The following is a 17,524-nucleotide window of genomic DNA, read 5'->3' on the forward strand; positions in this document are numbered from 1 at the left end:
TAACTGCTGTTATTTTTTTTAAAATAACTAACAAATTCATTTCAGTTCAGTCATGATTAACTGACTATAATTAAATATATTATGAAGGAGCAGTTATTAGTAACATATAAAACTGACTATTAACATTTGTAATTGTAGGTCTTTTAGAAAGGATACTTAGTGTATCTTCTATGTCTAAATAATTTAATCATATGTTATTTATTTAAAATAAAATCATAATAAATATTTATATAGAATTGAAGACATATTTATTAAGTAAATTTTATGTAAGTAAATCTGGGTCCCTCCCTGGATAGAACTTTGACTGAAACCTAAATAAATTGTGTAAATAAAACATTTTTCCATCTCAAAGAAATTCTCATAAAAGTAGCATGTCCACATCTCATGCTGGCAAAATAATTCCAAAATGTAGCATTTGGAATGATCCAACCGTTAAAGCAAGGCAATGAAAGAATAATAACTAAGCCATGCATAAAAACCAATCCAATAAACACCCTAGTACAAGGGTTACACCCTCAAATCTAAAATTCCATTTCATGTGAATACAGAACCAAATCATATTCACGATTATAAAGTCACTCTATCAGATGTGGAACTCCATTAGCAAAAAGGTTCCAAGAGGATGAAAGCATGATACTGAACACTCCTTAGATAGGTTTGATCTTGAAGTGAAGTGAAATGAGAGAGAAGACAAAGCACTTCAGATCCTGTAAACAGTAATTGTAAAAAACAGAATAAACAAAAGGCATTAGTTGACAAAATCTGGCATTCACATCTGCTAATAATCACAACACTACCCTTCCTAAGACTTAGTGAAGTATAATCAGAAATTTTCAAACATCAGTTAAAATGACATTGGAGTTTTGAAAATGAGATTCTTACATATGGCGACTTTGTTTGGTGTTCTTTATTAGGTCACTTTATTTTCATTTTTCTTCAGAGTTATATAATATTTTACTAATTTTCATAGACCCTGGTCAAGGAAACTGTTTAACTTCTCATTACTGTACTTAGAAGTCTTTAAGACGATAATAGAAATCCAAGATCTGACATATATATGCCAAGAAATTCTTCCATAGGCTTATTAAAAGCCAATTCAATGGAAAATTTCTCCTAAAAGACTGGAATAATACTACATTCTATATTAATTCACGTGTGTGGGTTTTCTCCCTTCCCAAAAGGGATCCATGAGAATGCCCAAGGATAATTTTAATGCCAAAAGAATTTCAGCTTGATAACTGGACAGTTCTTTTCTAACTCAATGGTGACCATTTAATACGACAAACTACATAACCATAAGCCAGTGTTTTTTATTTAACCTAAAACCACTTGAAGTAAGTTCACAATTCCAAAGAAGCGTCCTTATTTGACTTCAACTGGACACAAAATAAAACTGGCCCATGCAAAGTTCAAGCTATGACCAAGAACAGCATTCAGAATTATTCATGATGATATATTTCCTCACTCAAAAATAAATAACTGACAGTTATTACTCAGGATAATTTAAAAAGCACTCTGAATGGATGTTACAAAGAACAGGACCATCAAGAGTAACTGATGTTCTGATATTATGACCAATTGTTACAAGGGATGAAGTATTGTAATAGAAGACATGATTTTTATTTGCTTCCACATAAAATTACACCTGGCCTGTATAAGAAACAATCAAAGAGCTTAATAACTTTGAACCAAGGGGGTATGGTTTGCGGAACCTTAGTTGATATGATATCATTGTATCCCTATGAATTAGGGATTGTACAGTTCCTTCATATTCTCTGTACTGAGGTTGTCACGGTTCAATCAATTAGAGATACTCTTCAATTTGTCTCCCAAGATTTCATAAAACAAAGAGTTCATCAAGGTTTCCTCACTTAATAAACCTAAATCAGTAACAACACCCAAATGATCTTTATGTGGGGACTGCATAAACTGACTAATAGCAATAGAATAAAAAATATAGGATCAGTCAACCGGTTTAGTTTCCCGTACATGACTCTGACATCTACCAAAACCTCAATGAGACTATCCATGACCTGTTAGGTAACAACATGTTTTGATACATAACGCTGTCAACTGGTTTATAACTCAACGAACCATTTTCTTCCAATATGTTTGAATGTATGTGGTTCACTTTGTGAAATAATACCTTACAATTTGATTCGAAAAGGTCATGTTTCGAAACTCAAATCAGTTACGAGTACCTACAGAAAATTGTTAGTATTGCCCAATATGAACCTAGTCAAGAAAAATCATGAAATTTTATCAGGGAAACAACCCATTGCACTTTCAGAAAGGAAGTTTTGAAGGAAGCTAAACAGACTTATAGTGAGATTGGTTTTCTGTTGGGCTCACTGCTTACATAAAACCAAATAAACCTTTAGCCTAGCATATCCATAATTGTTGATACAAGGAATCTGTAATCCTACAGTTCATATTCTCGTAATAAACCAAGTCCTTGGATACTTAATTTAGGCACCTACAATTATGTAGCTGGTAATTAATACCCTTTTACTCTTGTCCTACACGCAATCTTCCTCATTCTATCGCCTCAGCAAATGGCTCTAAAGTTGATCCCAAAGGCATTGATCAAGTTTCACTCCCAGCACTTGTCTTTAAAATCAGTTTTTCTTATACCTGGCTGCCTTTTAAATTCAATTTCTTAGTCAACTTACTCTATTAACTAGTTTAATAGCTTTTGGTCCTATTTCATTTACAATACAAGACCATGCGTAAGAAACGCATATTTAAACAGGCCATGAATCATGTGGACTTTATTATATCAGGTCAATACTATCCCTGTTTTGCACTGCTACTGAATTTCCTAGTCTTCTTCACAGCCACCTAGGTCACCCCAGTTTGTCAAAGATTCAAAGCTTTGAAAAATGGTTTTGGGCAATGCAAGTTACAGTCCTTAAGGTATGAATAATGTCCAAAAGGGAGCATATTCAGACTTTCTTAGACAGGACAAGAGTCAAACTGAGTCATAACCACTTTTGTTACTCATTCTAATGTTCAGGGTCCAAAGTCATGTTTCAACATCATCAGGTCCCAGGTATTTTGTAACATTTACTGATAATTAATACAATTTCTAAGTCATAGGGATGCAATAATCCCAACAAACTTCAGTGTATGTCCTTTACTTCCAAGTCTGACAACGACACTACTACTAACTGAAACATTAAACATACAACCTTGTCTTGGCCGATAACTAAGGCCTATTGCTGCTATATGCATTGTGTGAAATGAGCACGCACAATTCGAAACCTTACATAAATCAATCAAAACCCTAAACCATAATTTCACCTGAACAAGGTAGTAAAAGATGCGAAGCCCTTCCGGGTCAGCACTGCTCTGAACATCCACCAATGACCCAATCTTCGAGGTTGTGAACGATATGTGCTCATTCCCCATAACAATCTCCAGCTCCTGCCGTCCCACCCGGTCCGGTTCCGGCCAGTTGTTATCATCTTCCTTCATAATCTACACACCAAACAAATAAACCAACAAATTAAATAAACGACGACAAGGGGTTAACTTAGTTGGTGAGTTTGTAAATTAGGGTTACCTCGCTTTCGGCGATGATGCGACGGCACTCGCGGAGAACGGCGGGAGTGAGGTAAACCTCCTTGCGGATGATGGTGTCGTTTTTGTAGTTAGAGTTGTTGGCGTAGCGGAGCTTCCCGTCGGGGCGAAACTCGAACTCCAAGAACTCGTGACCGAACTTCCCTTTGTGACCGACGTAGTAGCGGAGGTAGAATTCGTTGTTTTCCTCTTCACTCCCCATTGAAACCACCGCGAATCGAAACGAAACGTTCTGAACTTCGTTGTTGAACAGAGAAATCGTGAGTGTGCAAAGATTGGGAGGGTTTTGAGAAACGAAGAAGAGATGAACAAACGTACCTCTGTGGGAAGAGAAGAACTTCAGCAGCGGTTTCTAGGGTCCACTCTTCTGAACGATTTCAAATGAAGGAGTGTGTTTTTAAATTTTTGTCATTTTTTTTTAATTTCGTTAACTATAATAATAAAAATTAATGTATTTTTAACTTATGACGATTAATAATGTGATTGTTTTTTATGCTATATTATTATTTTATAAACAGAAATAATAATTAATATTATATATATTAAAAATACTATCAACTTTATTTATTTAATTATATATAAAATTACAAAATTAATATGATGAAAAATTACAATGTTTCTATTATATATAGTTATGACATTATATAAATTAAATCATAATTACTCTATAAAAAATTTATATGGGTAAAAAGAAAAAAAAATTACAATGTCTTTATTAAAGTTCAATATTTGTTTATCTTTTTAGTCGAAAATTTTAAGGTTGGACAGTTGTCATCATAACCACCCTGATATGGAGTCTCATTATGTGTCTAAATGACTTGCTTTCTCGTGAACACTTTGTCAACATTAAAAATAAATTATATTTAGTATTTAGTAATACATGTATTGAAAACTATATTCGGATTCAAACCAGTGATATTAACCTCTCATCTCTTAGATTTTTAAGTTTGTATGAACTTTTGTCAAGTCTCTTCATCAATACAAGTGTATTTTATACAAGGACTTCCACCTTTCTTTGAACCAAATACATAAGTTATTGTCAACTTTGATATAAACTTACAAAAAAACATTGTCAATGAAGATAGAACCTTCAATCTCAATGTCCCCACATTAGGAATATCATAATGCATCTACATTATAAAGAATTAATTAGTTCATAAATAATGTAAACAAGTCAAGGTCAATAAATAAATATAATTATTTATCAGAACATCCTGCCAATTCATGTTTTCTCTTGCTCAATAACATAATTCCAAGAGGGAGTCAATATAAAGATATTCTCAGGAGCAAGTACTACATGATAACTACTAAAAGATTCTAAGTTTAACCTAGTCAACAATGTCCTCTCACCACTAGTTTTCTAATAGAGAGAGGCCTTAATTTAATAGCTCCTCTCCTAGACTTTTTTAAAAAGACCTTGATCATTAACCATACTCTTGTTATGAAATGAAAATGACAAATATTAAGAACAGTAAACATAATCATATATATCTAAGGAAACATTAAACCTTAAAGAATGCATAATTATTCATACATAAATACACACTCACGCGCGCGCGCACACACACACACACACACACACATATATATATATATATATATATATATATATATATATATATTCTTTTGTCATGATCCTTTTTAGTTGCATGTACAACATCCATAACATCCTCATAATCCTTGTTAATCATCATTCTTGTAAATGATTCAGTCTCCTAACTGTCATTATTGGGTTGTTCATCTTCATGGTCGTTTTGTTGTTTCTTCCATGTAGCACAACATACCAATTTTCAGACATAAGGTTTTTAACATAAAATACTCGGGAAGCTTGATATGTCATGATAAATGGTTTGTACTGATATCCTATCTTTCGAAAGTCAACCAAGGTCATTCATGATTTGTCTATTTTATGACCAACCTTATTGTCAAGCCACCTCTCAAATTTGAAAGTCATATTTGAAAACAGGTACAAAATACTTGGTATAACTAACCTCCCAAATCTCTTCTATCACACCATAATAATGCATCAATCCTACGAAAGGATTTTAATCTTTTGAAGTAGATAATTGAATGGACTTTGCTTGCAAAGTGACTCCACTATTTTTCACTATACTTTTATCATCTTGAGACTTCGTATAAAACAAACAATCATTTGTTTCATAACTAGAACAACATAAAACATCAAACTTTAGTCCACTTGCAAGCCATGTTAATGCTTTAGATGATGGATCATTGATGATTCCTTGTTTAAACCATGACAAGAAAGTTTTGTTATGCTCCATCAACATCCATTTCTCTGATTGCCTTGGACTATTATCTTTAACAATATATTTGTGTGCAACTAAGTACATTAAGACATCATTTGTGTTATTCAATATATATAAAATATTCTTACAAAACCTCTTCTCTAGATTTTCTTACCACATATATACCCTTTGAGGACTTACTTATTTATCCATGGGAGTGCCAACATTTGTTAGGAACTCCTATAGAATTTTCTTTTCATATGTAATAAAAACAAAAGTCAATAACTTCCTTTGAAATTATCTTTCAATAATAGAAGCTTCTGGATGATATTAATTTTTCACATATCCCTTCAAAATATTCTTGTATCATTCAACTGGGTACATCCATCGCAAATAAACTGACCCACACAGTTTGATTTTTCTTACAAGATGAACAACCAAATGCACCATAATGTTAAAAAATGATGGAGAAAAACATCTCTAGTTGACACAAGATAAAACCAATCTCTTCTTCAAGTTCATCCAACTTTTGAGGGTAGTTCTTTACTAGTATTGAATTGAAAATGAAAACAATCGAGTTATGGTATGCCTAACAATTTTTGGTAAAATTACACGAATAGCCATGAGTAGTAATTGTTGCATTAGAACATGACAATCATAAGACTATAAACCAAATAGTTTAAAATCATTCATAGATACCAATGAATTCCTCACATGTTATCTAAAGATGATCACCCTTCAATTCTCGCATAGAGCTAAACGAGGTTGAACATGCGTCAATCTAATTCAACTTTAATCTCACCAATAAAGGATGCATCTACTGGTTTAATTAGTACCAACTTTATTTCATGTGTATACTTCATGTGAATGCTTATCTTCTCTCTATTAAAATTTGCGGGCTTAATTATTCTGCACAGACCTCTTCTACACACTTGATAATTATTTTTTCTATTCATGTATCTTCTTTAATTATTTTTTCCCTATTTTGGGAACAAGGAACTTGCTAGTATCAACATTTTGTTGGTTATATTTGAAACTTGTGTTAGGTGAGTTATAAACATTTCTCCTCAATGATAATTCAAACGTTTAGACGTGAAATAAAATGGTGAAGAATTTGTTGCTTCTGTGTTGTATTAAATGCAAATTGTAGATCTGTCACTGTTTGTCTGAGTTACTGACTCAAAATTTTTAGTTAAACTTCTGAACATTTGTCCATGCTCAAATTTTTCTTTGTAATGTTCTACTGCTGCAACATTGATAATTGAGATTGGTTGATTGTATTGACGAATGATTTGTGTTTCCGTCTATTTCAACGACACACTTACTTGCTTCAGTTGCTGTAAAAGCTGTAAGTATGGATATTATGTTAGTGATTCATTTCAATGTCTATTTGCATAAATAATTTCTAAAGTTATTAAATCTTGTCCCTCTTGATGTGTTTATTTTCTTATTGTATGCAAAGTAAACTCATTTAATGTACATAATGGTTGTAATGGAATCAAGATCATATTTTGTAACATTTTGCATTCATTTGATGTAAAATTAATTTAATTTGTCCCACAAATTCATTTCAATTCTGTTTTCTCTTTTTCAATTCACCAATTAAGTGTAAGGTGGGCAGTTAACTATTTATCTAAATATTTTTCTTTCTTATGTTTTCTTTAATCTTCCTATTATAGGGAAAGTGAAGGTTCATTTGAGTTGAGGATATACGTGTTGTAGCTGAACACTTTCAAGAAACAAACCATTCAGTTATTACAATTGTTGGGCACAATAAAGGTTTGTTGTATTATATTGATTCCCATACATGCATTGCTTAGTAACAAGCATCCAGATTTGTGTCAATGTTTTTCTAATAAACAATTATTTGTGTGGGATGGAAATCTCAGAATGAGGTAATAGGATAAGAACAATGTAGTTTCTTGCATAAATAATAATTTTTACTTATTACATCTTGAAGATGAATTTGAAACTCTAGTAATTAAACCAAATACACAAATAGTCTTTAAAAGGATATATTTAAAGTTTGAACATTTAATTAGACTTGACTATTTAGTAAAAATCATCGAACAATATCTCCTTCATACAAAAATATATAAAGCTTAGCTAGCTCTATGACCATCCACGGTTGCAATAGACTTTCTATAGGCTTTATAGATCCAATATGATGGCCCCTCATACAAAGATATACAAGATAGTACACAAGTACACTTGTGTAACACAACCTTGAAATCCACAGCTACCTGTTAGAATGTATGACTTTAAGTTGCTCTGGAAGTTGCTCACACTTGTCTATACTCTAGAAGTTGCTCACACACAAATAATGAAGATTCCTTTGATTCTCGGCAAAGCCATCAAGCCTATTCACCATGTATCTTTCAAAAGAAGACATGGATGACATTTCATCTCCTTGATTTCCTGCACTGGTTCCAACACCAAAATTGGTTTCAGGTTGTTCTTCATGGTGAAAATCCATGTCAGCAGCTTGATTTTCTTCATCAAAATCAGCAGCTGCAGTACTTGATGAAGCACCGTGATCACCATCTTTGCTCACCCATTTCCCATTTATTTTGGTGAATCCCATCTTGCTTAGAGAGCCATTGTTCATCTCTTGTGTTGACTTAACCAACTCAGATGACTCATCTTCAAGATTCACTTCAAAATAGAACAAGAATTTAGAGATTAAAACAGCATAGGGATAGTGATAATCACTTAACCTCATGGCTTTTTGCATGTGTTCTTTAATGATGTGGATCCAGTTGATCTTGATCTTCTTCATGATGCAGAAGATGTATACAAGGTCTTCTTCTGTTAAGACAGAATGGTTGCTCCCCTTTGGAGTAAAAATCCAAGTTACAATAAGAGCAAACACCCTTTCATCTAGCTTTAAGCCTCCAACCGAACAAGTTCTCACTTGGGCATTTTGATTCTTCAAGCAACTCTTGTAGTATTGGACTTTGTTAAAATCCTCCACTACACCAAGATTTCCCTTGTTGATCCTTAGACCAGCATATTTCAGGCCAGCTACAACAGTCCACACATCAAGAGTGATCTCTATGTCAACACCCTTCACATGAGAAACAAGATTGTTTCCCTCAAACTTGAGATTGGTGTAGAATACCCGAATCAAATCAGGGTATATGTTTCCCTTCATCTCCGAGAACCTTCTTAGCTGCTGGTCTTTGAGAAGCTTCCTCACATTGTCTAGCTTTTGGCTTTTCAGCCAATCAAAGGAAACAACTTTGGGGTTGTTGATCACCTTTGTGCTAGTTTCAAAATGATACTTTTCAATGAGTTCATTGTCACCAGAAAACCAGCCCTCTAGTCTCCCTCCAGACCTCACAACTCTGGTTTTGATCCTCTTTGATGTAGGAGGAGTGGATTCCATGATAGCAGAAAAAGAGGCAAAGAAGACTCACACAAAGAGAGCAAGAGATGTTGTAAGAGATGGCTCAATTGATTGTTCTTGTGAGAGAGAACAACTGCACCATAATTTAAAGAGAAACAGAACCAAACTGCATTCAATTGATGTGAGAAAACTTGATTCAGAACTCAGTTTGTCAAAAACAAAAAGCAATTTAGCATAGCACCAGAAAAACAATCGGTTGTTTCACAGAAACAATCAGTTGTTTATACCAGTTAAAATAAACAAACTGAAATTAAAAAGTTTAAGGATAGAGAAATTGCACACACAGTTTATATTGATTCACTCTTAAACCAAGAGCTACATCCAGTCTTCCCAGAAACCACTGGGGGAATCCACTAAGCAATCAAACCTAGATTACTTACAAACACCATCAAAGAAGTGACCTTGATCCCCTCAAGACACACACTTCCTTTGGCTCAGCACATACACCACCAAGAATGCCGATCTTGACAACCTCAAGAGCACACAACACTTCTTGGCTTATCACACCAGAGTTTACACAAAATACAGAAGGATTACACTTGTTACAGAATGATCTGAAATCAATACAAGATGAAAATCCTATTCCATTCTCTCTTGATCAAAGCAATCTCAAAGTAATCTTTCAACTCTTGAAAAACCAAATCAATGAAAAACTCAAATCTGTTTTTCTATGATTAAATCTCAGTTGTTGTTTGTTGCAAAAACTTAACAAACTATTTATTGCTTTCAAAGACTGGTCAAAGAATTTAAAACAGGAGCACATAAAAACATTTAAAGCTCAGTCAAAGCACAAAACAGTTTTTTGTTATGGTTTGAAAACAAACAATTGGTTGAATGCTCGAATCAATCGGTTGTTTTGGTTTGACTACAAGTCAACCATTAAAAACAGTTTTCAACCTTTGTCAAAACACCTAAGTATAAAAGAATCTGTTGTTTCGACAAAACAATAGGTTGTTTTTCACTTAGTTTGAAAAACACTTTCATTTCAAAAGGTTTGAGAATACTTAAGCTTTGGATTCAATCAAGAGTAGATTTACACAGATAATCTACCCCAGATCCTATTCTAATACACCTCAGCAACATCAAGCACATCCAGCCTTCCATCAAACTCAAAGGATTTGGATTCTTCAAAGCTTTGAACACACTTGATTCAACACTACCAACTTATCTTAGATGTTGTATCATCTAATTGAACTTTTTACAATAGAGATAGTCTAACATAATAATTTTTTTGGGTATAGCAATTAATAGGTTGTATCTTTTACTTTTATTCAATGTCTTCAATGCACGAAAAAGGTGATTATTCAATCTCAAAATCAATTAAGCATGTGGTTTCTATTCCACCAACGATCTTTAGCTCTACAAATGTGAGACCCCCTTGCCATGAGGGAAGAAAAAAATGTTCAGAAGCTTGGAATCATTTCATTCAACTAGAACCTAAGTTGGATAATAAAGCTCAGTGCAAGTATTGTGATATTCTTATTCGATGTGATAAAGGAACAAGTGCAATGCGAAATCATGTGTTGAGATGTCCAAATAACCCTGATAAACAAGAAAACAAGAGGCAAAAAGTGAGTGTATCTTTAACAATTGATGAAAATATGAACTCTCCTTCTTATGGTAGATTTGACCAAGAATTTTGTCAAGAAGAACTGGTAAAACTGTTTGTGGAAGCTGAACTTCCCTTTCAATTTGTTGAGCATGTTGCTTTTAGGAAGTATTCAAATGCGTTGCAACCATGATTTATGATCTCATCACACTATACCTTATCATGGAATATTGTATCATTATGGAATGCAAAAAGGTATATTTGAATAAGTTTATTTCTCAACATTTTTAGAGAGTTTGTCTAACTACTGATACATGAACTTCACCTCAAAATAAAAGTTATGTGTTTGACAACTCACTTCATTGACAATGATTAGATCTTGCATAAAAAGATTTTGAATTTTCGTCAAGTAATAAGTCATACAAGAGAGACCATGGCTAAATTTGTTGAGTCATGCTTGCACAAATGGAGTTTGAATCATGTTTTGACCTTGATAGTAGGTAATGCTACATCAAATGACATAGGAGTTCAACACTTGAAGAAAAGACTACTATTTTGGAATAACTTGGTTTTGAAAGGTGACTATATCCATATGTGTTATTGTGCACATATTTTGAACTTAATTATGGGTAGTGGGCTAAAAGAGATTGATAACTCTGTTTTAAAAATTCGTGCTGTAATGAAATATATTAAATCATCTCCTTCTAGATTTATGAAATTCAAAGAATGTGTTGAGAAACAAAACATTGAATATAAGGGTCACATCTGTTTGGATGTTGAAACTAAATGGAATTAAAATTATTTGATGTTAGATGCTGCTTTGAAACATAAAAAGGCATTTGATGAGCTTGATTTTCACGATACAAAATATGCTAATGAGTTAGGAAAGGGGATTGGTTTGCCTTCTTCGAAGATTGGGAGTATGTTGAGTCTATTCTGCCTTTTTTGAATATTTTTTACGAAGATACTTTACGCATCTCTGGTACCTCTTATGTTACTAGTAATATGTATATGCTAGAGGTGGTATGAATTTGGAATGGGATCAATCATTTGCTTAAGTCCAACAGTCCAAGTAGTGCTACATAAAAAATTTGACACCAAATTTAGAAACTAAACAATTGGTAGTTAAAACCTTGGTAGCTAATTAGATACCAATTTAGAAACTATTTAACAATAATAGAAACTAATTTAGAAACCAATTTTTTTTTAGTTTCTAAAATGGTCTATAATTTAGTTACTATTGCAACTAATTATTTTGGTCTCTAAAAATTGGTTTCTATTTCATGATTTTCTTGTAGTGGTAGTTTCTGTTGGGAGTTTGGGATAGAATGAGGAGTGAGGTCCTATATTTTATTTTTTGTATAAGGGTTGGATCACCCCTTAAGTGATTCATATTTATTTATTATTCTTGCTGATAAAAAAAAATCCAAAACACTATCCAACTCCTACTTAGGTGGAGAAAACATTCCATACTTAGGTGGAGAAAATCTTTACTACTTTGCATAAAATATTCTCAAATATTTGCTTTTGTTTTGATTTAAAGAAGTAATTTGGACTTTTACATATTTAACCCATTACTTCCTTAATTAACTCTAAAAACACAAAATTAACAAAAATAATAATTAAAACCCAAATAAATCAAATTATATGAATTTTAATTAAAACAATAGATTTATTTATTATTATATTTCAATAATTTATGATTAAAGTTATTAAATATAAATACAATTATGTTAATATTTATATGTAGAAATACAATTATATAACATACATTCGCTGCCTATATTGTTAGAATAAATGGCCTTAACAAGAGGGGGGGAGGGTGAATTGTTTAAAGGGGATTTTTGAAAACACTTTTAGGTTCAATGAAACTCTTTGTATAAATTCAGAAAAGGAATCAAGTTAGCCAAGAACTCAAGCAATTAATGAGTAAAGCAACAAAAAAACAATCGGGTGTTTCCTCGAAACAATCGGTTGTTTATATCAATTAAACAAAAACCAGAATTTAAAAGAGATAAGGAAAGAGAGAATCACACAAACTGTTTTATACTGGTTCACTCTTAAACCAAGAGCTACATCCAGTCCCCAAAAACCACTGGGTATACCACTATGCAATCAAAACCAGATTACACACAAACCACCAAAGAGTGACCTTGAACCCTTCAAGAAACACACTCCTTTTGGCAAATCAAACCATAGAAATCAGAGCCCTCTGATTCTGCACTTACAACCAGATTCCAGAAATACAGTGATTAAGGGAGAAGAGATTTGAATACTCCTGGGAATTACAAAGCTTAAAGATCATAACACCCCAGTCCTATTCCACACACTTGAAAAATCCAAAGCTTAATGTGAATCTTGAAATCTTAGAATCAAAAACTGTTCAACTGAATTTCTCAAAATTATTTTTCTTACTTGTTTGAAACATAAACAAACCATTCATATTTTCCAAAGATTAGTCAAAGCATTTAATGAAGGAGCGTATTCAGTTAGAAATCATTTAAAACAAATTCACCAATCAAAACTGAATTCTGTTAGGATTTTCAAAGAAACAATCGATTGATTTATCGAAAGAATCGATTGATTTGGGTTGACAACAAAGTCAACCAAGTCAAACCTTTTTCAAAACCTTCTAAAAACAAAACAATCTGTTGTTTTCACTTAGTTGAAAAACATTTCATTTTAAAAAGCTTTTCAAGTCCAATCAAATTTGGATTCAAACAAGGAGTGAATTACATAGAAATCTACCCCAAATCTCACCCAAACACAACAACAACACCAACCTTTCATCAAGCACCTTTGATTTAGATTCTTCAAAGCACTTGATCACTCTTGATCAACATATATATCTATACTTAATATACAAATCATACCTATATATCTATACTTAATATACAAATAATTGGAAAATTACATTCCCAAAACTATAAATATATACAACACCAAAATATCTTATCTCATTTAGTTGTATCTACAATATTATTTATTCTAGTAGCAAGTACGATCATAATGATTAAATGATAAATTAATTATTTAAAATTATTATATAAGATGATATATATATATATAACACATAATTATATTAATCACATTCCCAATCAGGTTAGTATACGTAGGTAAAGATTACATATTGAAGAAAATGTACTCTTTTGTTGAGTAGACTTCGTTGTGATTTGTAGTTGGGTGAGAGTATATGATTGTCTTGTAATATGAAGTAATGTTATTGTGGGTTTTCTAGGAGTTGTTTTGTGCATATTGTGTTTTATTCTCTTTTAACTGAAGATTGATTACCAAATTCCTTTGATAGTATGAAGTTGAACAAGTTGGTCTAATCATTTTCTGTATAAAGATTAAAACACTCATCCTGAAATATCTCATTTTATTTTATTTATTATTTACTAATAAAAAAAAATCACTATCACACAAAATATATATCATTCTGTGTTGTCCATAGACGCATCACTCTAGCCACACCTCTCCTCTCTTACCTACCATATACACGTTTCCCTCATTCACTACACATCTTATCCACAAAAATAACCCACACTACACAAAAGGAGGGGGCAAATAAAAAAGCTACTGAAAAAGAAAAAAAGAAGAAGAGAAAAGCTGCAAAGGAAAAGACCAGAAACTAACTAAAGAAAAACGTGAGGGAATATATTAATATACATTATGTACATTTAGAAGAAGATGGAAGGTTTTTTTGACCAAACATATGAATACACAAAGTAACGACAATTTCTATCAAATTTGAGTGATAGATATTACAATCAGCTATATAAAAAAAGTGTTTATGTATCCAACACAACCCTAAACCAATCAATATAAATTTTATATTTTATAGTCGAATCTATCATAATCTTTAAAGTAACTTGTAAGTTGTAGATTATTGTTGTTGAAAATATTTGTTTTATTTTTCTTTACATGATAAGATATTATGATTTTTTATAATATATAAGTGGGTGTATACTTTCATTTTATAAGTTGATTTTGTAAAGTTAAGTTAAAATTCACTATGATATCAAAATCTAATTTAACAAAAATTTGACGTGAGAAGAGTATGTTAAAGATCCTAATTAGAGATTATGATAACTAGAGATTAAGATGTGAATCTCATTTTATAAATTGAGTTAAATTTAAAATTTTCTTCTTAAAATATGTTTTAACATGTTACTTTTCTCTCACGTGCTAATTTTTTTTTTTGCTTATTTTTTAACCAAACACTTCCCATAACAGTGTTGAATTCTTAATAGGTCAAGTGTCTATAAATGTTGATGTGCATGGATTTGGGAATCTAAGAAGATAAAGTAACCATATAAGCAATTTCGAAACGTGGTAGGACTTAAAATGACATGCAGTGAAACAAATAATCATGGTGGACCATGAACATAAACAGGATAAAAGGTAAAATAGGGAAAAATATTCAACATTACAAAATAAAACAATCTACTAAGAGGCGTGTTAAAAATATTGATTATATATAAGAATAAAAATATTGATTACTTTGTAGATAAGCAAATTAAACAAACAGATAAAAAAAACAGATTTGAAATAAAAGTGGTCTATTATTAATAAATAAAATTAATGTTTTACTAGGAGAGCAAGATTTTTAATTTTTTTTTATCACCACAAGATTTTGAAATGATATCACAAATTTAAAAAAAAAGAGTTAATCTATTTTCAAAATAATGTTATTTATTATAAAATTGAAATTAAATGTTAGCACTAAATAAAATAGATTAAAAAATTTATTAATATCTAAAGTTAAATTTATTATTAATAAAAATTTATAAAATAATTTTTAAATTAATATCTAATATTAATTAAAAAATTATAGTTCCTAATTACTTTTTAGACTTTAAATTAGTTATAAAAATTCACAGAAAATCATCAAATAGAAACAATTTTTTAAACATGTTGATCTATAAAAATTTCCCAACCAATATAATAAATTATAAATTATAAATTTCCCAAACAATATAATAAATTAAAAGTTATATTATATTTAATGAATTAGTGACGTAAAAGTTTCTATGCAGCATAGAAGTAGTAGAGTGGTCCAAGTTAGTGTGGACACAAAAGAAAGGTCTGGCATTGTGTTGCAGCATTATCACCTTAGCCATTTGTTATTTTATTCTTGTTTGAATTGGGATGTAGAATATGTATTTTATTCTTCTTTGAATTGGGATTTAGAATATGTAGGAATGGACCATGTTTAGAATTCAGATCTTAATTATGTGCACTCAAATTATACTATAATTTATAAATTATGTTTTATTCTTTTGACTTTTTAAATTTTAAAATTATTGCTAAACTTTAATGAGCAAGTAATTTCAGTTTCTCATTTTATAATTACTCTTTTAATCACCAATTTTTAGGAGTTTAGTCACTATTTTTCATGCATAGTTAATCATATATATAAGTTGATAAAAAAATTTATTAGTATAAGTAGTTCTATATTTAGATTATATGTGATTTAATCTTCTACTTGATAATGAAGTGACAATTTAATATACCATTTTTCTTTGGAAATCGACCAGCATTTCTCCCTAATTTATTCCATATTATATATATATATATAATTATAGTATATAAATAAATGTAAATTTTAGTTTATTAAGTTGGTTTTATGAAATTATCATAGTTTTTAATATTTTATATTTGATGTTGCCGATGTTTTAGGCGAAAATATTGGATTTTATTATATAAGTTAGAGATATAATTAAATTATAATATCTATTTAAATTGTATTAAAGGATGTAAACCTTACACTCCTTCATATACAAGTAATATGAATGATTTTATTGGTTTTTATATTTCTGAGATAGTTTCCTCTCAGAAGAATACGATGTTGATTAAATGTCTTGATTTTAAGGAAATCAAGACTATTATTTCTAATCTTAATGGTAATAGTGTTCCTGGTTCTGATGGTTCCAGTGGTGTGTTCTATCATTCTTGCTGGGACATTATTGGGATACATGTTTCCAATGTTGTTGAACAGTTTTTTAAACAAAATTGGGTTCTTCCTGAAATGAATAGTAATGTGGTATCTCTAATTCCTAAGATTCAGGGTGTTGACTCCATTAAAAATTATAGGCCAATTGTTGTTTCTAATTTCAAATTTAAGATTATTTTCAAGTTACTGGCGGATAGGCTTGCATTTGTGGCTGCTAGAATCATTTCTCCTAATCAATATGGGTTTGTGCTGGGTAGACAAATTCAGGAGTGCATTGGTATTGCTTCTGAAGCTATTAACATGCTTTCTAAAAAGGTTAGAGGAGGTAATGCAACTTACAAAGTTGATATTCATAAAGCCTTTGACACTATAAATTGGAAGTTCTTATTATTAGTTTTGACACGCTTTGGTTTTGACTCCTCGTTTGTCGGTTGGATTAGTACAATTCTCCGTTCAACTATACTTTCTATTAGAATAAATGACAGTTTGGTGGGTTTTTTTCCTTGCAGTAGAGGTGTCAGACAAGGTGATCCTTTGTCTCCTTTACTTTTCTGTCCTGTAGAGGAAGTTCTTAGTAGAGGTATCTCTAAGCTTGTGAATGATAAGAAAATTTTGCATATGGCTAGTTCGCAAGGTTATCTCACTCTTGCTCATATTTTATATGTTGATGACATATTTGTTTTCTGTAGGGGATATTAAGTCTCTTAGAAATTTGAGTATTTTTCTTAAAACATATGGTGATTTTTCTGGTCAATATGTTAATAATTCTAAGAGTAGTTTTT

At 31.2% G+C, this 17,524-nt stretch overlaps 1 protein-coding gene across 2 annotated transcripts; it reads right to left on the minus strand.

Moving 5' to 3' along the window:
- Window positions 1–336: 336 nt before the first annotated feature.
- LOC137818240 (protein mago nashi homolog) lies at window positions 337–3,999 on the minus strand. Of its 2 annotated transcripts, none has more exons than XM_068621532.1 (4): window positions 3,901–3,999; window positions 3,566–3,814; window positions 3,304–3,480; window positions 337–707 (listed from the first exon to the last, which is right to left on the minus strand). In XM_068621532.1, the coding sequence occupies exons 2-4, from the start codon at window positions 3,782–3,784 to the stop codon at window positions 648–650; spliced, it is 456 nt and encodes a 151-aa protein (XP_068477633.1). In that variant the 5' UTR covers window positions 3,785–3,814; window positions 3,901–3,999; the 3' UTR covers window positions 337–647. The 2 variants fall into 2 exon arrangements, with proteins under 2 accessions (XP_068477633.1, XP_068477634.1); XM_068621533.1 differs by having other exon boundaries at window positions 3,566–3,819; window positions 3,901–3,992.
- Window positions 4,000–17,524: the final 13,525 nt, after the last annotated feature.

Source organism: Phaseolus vulgaris, chromosome 10 (genome assembly GCF_000499845.2).
Source record: "Phaseolus vulgaris cultivar G19833 chromosome 10, P. vulgaris v2.0, whole genome shotgun sequence".
NCBI classification, from domain to species: domain Eukaryota; kingdom Viridiplantae; phylum Streptophyta; class Magnoliopsida; order Fabales; family Fabaceae; genus Phaseolus; species Phaseolus vulgaris.

What these genes read in the sequence shown, in the direction of transcription:
- LOC137818240 (XM_068621532.1), bottom strand. Translation starts at nt 3,784, where the DNA reads ATGGGGAGTGAAGAGGAAAACAACGAATTCTACCTCCGCTACTACGTC. An exon ending in GCATCATCGCCGAAAGCGAG is followed by an intron (nt 3,481 to 3,565) that starts GTAACCCTAATT and finishes TTTGGTGTGTAG; the next exon opens with ATTATGAAGGAAGATGATAA. An exon ending in TCTTTTACTACCTTGTTCAG is followed by an intron (nt 708 to 3,303) that starts GTGAAATTATGG and finishes TACTGTTTACAG; the next exon opens with GATCTGAAGTGCTTTGTCTT.